Source organism: Camelina sativa, chromosome 4, assembly GCF_000633955.1.
Source record: "Camelina sativa cultivar DH55 chromosome 4, Cs, whole genome shotgun sequence".
Lineage (NCBI taxonomy): Eukaryota > Viridiplantae > Streptophyta > Magnoliopsida > Brassicales > Brassicaceae > Camelina > Camelina sativa.
In genome coordinates, this window is record NC_025688.1 from 25676322 (window position 1) to 25680787 (window position 4466).

Below are 4466 nucleotides of genomic sequence, written 5' to 3' on the forward strand. Positions count from 1 at the left end.
GTGTGTAAATAAAAATAAAAAAACCCTACTAGTAAGTAAACTAACAAAATAGGGGTCTTTCAATGGTTACCAGAAAAAACCGAACAGTCTTTTGGTTTTAAACCTTTGAACCTAGTTTGTGACCCTTCTTCTTCATCTTTTTAGTTGGTTATAAACTCATAATTAGCTGTGTAACTGTACTTCATACTATAATTAATTCTCGTCTCATAAATACTAGTACTAAAAAGGAGCGCGATTATATATAATTAGCAGTATACTCTATTAATGGGGGAAAGGAGATGATTAGAATGATGAGAAGGATTTGCATGAGAGGCAAAATATGAGAGGAAGGCGTGATTATCAAGTGTTCTTAGTTGCTTTTTCATTTGGCCACACTAATATTTTGGAAAAATACCAAAAAACCCCTGTTATTTTTATTTGGAAATTTAATATCTAATGATTTTATATTGGAATATAAATGTCTCGTGTATTTATTTGATGATTTTTAAAACATTATGTTATATTGATTTGTTGAATCAAACATCTGACATATTAATTTGATTAACGGAATCTCTAAATCGGGTTAATTAAACCAAACACATGGTTAATTGGTGATAAACGAAAGACAATAATGCCCTTAATTATCTCCCCAAATCGATTTTGAGATGACAAACCCTAAAAATATATATTCTCCAATTTCTTTTCTTCTTTATCGTGTGTGTTCTTCTGCCAACAACCAATGGATCGAGTGATGAGTCAAAGTTCTCGGTCTGATGCAAATTCAGGAAGACGTTCTGGGGTCCTATCTGCCATTATGAAAAAACGACTATTGTTATAAAATTGTGGACAAACGATAATCCAGAAAGAAGATTCTACAGATGTGCTGTTCATGGGTTCTTTGATTGGACAGATGAAGAAAAGCCGTGTGATTGGCAGAAGATTAGCTTATTGGGTATTAAATATCCAAATAAAAATAACATGGAATTTTTTTGGTATTTTTCCCCTAATATTTTTAGTCTAGTCGTCTTAAAGACTGAGATTTTGTTTTAGTGTTTTTATTAATTAAAGAAACATTTACTAGATGAGACATTGGAGCTGTAAAAATGACAACTTGTTGATTTTGGGATTAAGTGGGTTCCACCTGTATTTCTCATGCCCTTTCACATTTCCTCATTACTACTATCTTCTTATACGATAATAAAAAAATATTACTAGAACCAAAGACAACACGATGAGATACTTGCAACAGTCTCATTTTCTTTTCTTTTTTTTGTTGTTGCAAATTTATACTATTTATTAATAAACTCATATTTTTTAATCCAAATGATAGTACATACATGATACATCAAAGTATATTGGTTTTTTTAATAACAAATGTACTACTAATACGAAGTACTAGTATTTTTTTATTTTTTTAAAATACAAAGTACACAGCATTGTTTTTTTTGTTTCCAAGGCAAAATAGTTAAAAGAAAGACCAAAAGAAAATAGATTTTGATTTTCGTCCATCACGCATTAATTACGGATAATAATTATATTTAGAAAAAAAAAAGAACAAAAAAAAAAAAGCAGAAGTGAGAAAATTAAAGTGCTTTTGAGCTGTCTCATAGAAACCCTGAAACCTTAATAAAAGCAACCATGTCTTCAACATTCTCCATCTTCCTCCTCACTTAAAAATCCATTTACTACTTCACACATCAAAGCTACTCTCTCTCTCTATTTCTCTCCTCTGCTACTTCGTCTTCTTCTATGTCTCGTCCTCTCCCACCTCCTTATCTCTCCGTCAACCTTCTTCCTATCATGGAGAAAGCTCCTGCTCCCGAGTTAACCCCTACTCGACTCGGTTTCCCTAACGAGTTCCCTTACGAGTTCGACTCTCCTTCCTTCTCCCCTGGTTTCACTTCTCCCGGTGACTCCACTGAGACGGAAGACGAGAGCAGTGACGACGAGGAAGACTTCCTCGCTGGTTTAACTCGCCGACTCGCTCCTTCTACTCACCGCCTTACTCCTCCTCTCTTAAAGACTCAGGTAAGAAACACCGCTAAGATCTCTCTTCTTTATCTTCTATAAATCTACACAACTCATGCTTACTGATTTTGCTCTGCTCTGTAGGAGAAACGTCAAGCCGCAGCTACTTCGCCTCAGTCAACACTGAGTGGACTCGGAAGCTTTTCAAACTATGGAAGCAGAAGTCCTATCCTTCCATCCCCACCGGTTCCTACGTCATCATCTCGTAGAGACAATGCCTGGGATGTGATCTCTGCAGCTGCTGGAGAAGTTGCTAGACTCAAACTCGGAAGCTACAATGAGCCTCATCATCTTCCTCTTCAAACCCCTGAGTCTCTACTCCGCCGTCAAAACGCTGCGATTCTTACTGAGCTCCAGCACCAGCGTCTCGTTGACCACTTGTGGCTCTGTTCTCAGGCAAGAATCTCGAAGAGAGTAGTTCAAGAAGATGTCCTGTTCGAGAACCCGAGATACGCAAGACAGAACATCAACGCTTTGTCTAACCCTACTTGGCTGCCACCGCAACACGGCGTAGCTCCCCTGAAGCGTCCTTCTGCCGGTACCGGAGTTTTCCTTCCCCGGCAATACCCAACAACCACTCCTCCCAATTCTCAGAAGAAACCAGGTATGATGTCTTAAAGATTCTCTTTTGTAAATTAGTCTTGATGTGTCAGAAAGAGTCTAATATTTTTGGTTTTTCAAATCTGTACCAGTGAACTCTCCAGCTGTGTTGCAATCAAAAGTCAATCAGCACAATCTTAACTTTGATGATGAGTTCAACAATGTTGTTGGGTCTAGGCGTAGCCAGTTCGATTATGGTAATTGCCCTCAATTACTACTAACCTTTTAAATGAAGCAAAATAAAAAGAGCCTTTGAGCTAACAATGACTGTATTTATTATTTGAACAGAGTGCATGTTGGCTAGAAATGCACTACTTGCACGTCAGGGAAGTTTCAGAGGAGTTAGTGGGGGACGTTGTCTGAACCAAGAAAGACGTCTTCCACAGGATTGGATGTACTGAACTACTGATGATTGGGTTTAAATTGGGATTGTTTTGGTCTGAAAGAAAGAGCACCTTAGTTTAGAAGTGGTTTGGGTGTAGGTTATAATGTTATGATTAGTAGTAATAAGGGATATGATGATTGTGAAGAATAAAATTAGGGGATATTATTACAAGTGTGTTACATTATAAGATAATGTATTTTTAGTTACGAAGACAAAGCTCTCTGTAATTTTTTTGTTGACCTTGGGAGGATATATGGGAGTGGAGTGGAGTGGGGTAATTTTTTTTTCACTTTTAGTCGATAGTGAAATTCAGAAATGTTGTTGGGTGGGATTTGTTATTTGTGTTACTTAAGTAGTGTTTTCTGCTATTTGTGGAAAAATCTAATGGGGTTGTAATAAAAAAACATCGGAATTATTTTGTTTGTTAATTAATTATTATTATCTTCTTTCAATTCTCGTTCTTAGTAATACTGTACTAATGTACTTCGATTTACTTACGTATTGAGCAAAGTTATGGCTTCTAACGTGTGCCCGTTGAAAATTTGTAAAACAGAACAGTTGTTACAATATCAATGAACTAACTAGTTTATTGTACTTCGAACTCCGGAAAAAAAAATCAAATCAAATGGGGTAGATACGTAGATTTTTTGAAAAATGAAAAAAAAAAAGAAAAGAGGCATGATGACATGGAAACATGGAAAAAGCAAAAAAGAAAAGATGAAAAGAAGATCTGAAAAAAAAAGAGAAGCCAAAGAGTTGCGTAGGCGTGAAGCAGTGGGCAATGCACAGACTTCGAAATACGGAACACCTTTATTATTCTTTTGGTTTTTTTTCATCTCTTCTGTAATTCTTCTGATCTATTATTGTCTACTGTACATATCGGTGGGGTGTAGGATTTACCACAAAATTCTACTTTTTGTATACTCTTTGATATTGGAAATATTATTAGTTTGAACTTTATATACTGTCGGTCCTAGCTACAACTATTATAGTACAAGTTTCATTCTTTTCTTAATAGTAAAAATGTTATTGTTACATACTACTTTCTTCCAAGAGTTAATATGGATGTGCTGTGTTATAAGTTGCTTCCTATTACTTTAAATCAGAACTTGGATCAAAAATCGTTGCAGTAGTTGTGTGTGTCAACAAAAACAAAGCTATAATAGTTGATTTTCAAATTTGATTTTCAAATTTGGACTAGAGACGTATCCGTAATATATTTGATTTTCAAATTTCGAAATTTTTTTCAGTGTTTGGTGGTTGAGCAGTGTGAGGTTGTGTAGGGTCCTATTTAGTTTTTTTTTTGCCTTTGACATTTCAAGATGTTATGGTTTAAATTTCAGGATATAAATAGTAGGGTTAGTAATGTTACAGAAAAAAAAAAGGAGAAGTAGGGTTATTTAGTAAAATGTTGAAACTTGAAAGTAATCTAAGGGTTAGTTTTTCTAATAGTACTTTGCAAAATTTCATGTTT

General features: G+C 35.2%; 1 protein-coding gene across 1 annotated transcript; it reads left to right on the top strand.

Annotated features, from left to right (window-relative positions):
- LOC104782446 lies at window positions 1617–3420 on the top strand. The gene is made up of 4 exons (XM_010507380.1): window positions 1617–2007; window positions 2092–2611; window positions 2700–2804; window positions 2896–3420. The coding sequence occupies exons 1-4, from the start codon at window positions 1729–1731 to the stop codon at window positions 3006–3008; spliced, it is 1017 nt and encodes a 338-aa protein (XP_010505682.1). The 5' UTR covers window positions 1617–1728; the 3' UTR covers window positions 3009–3420.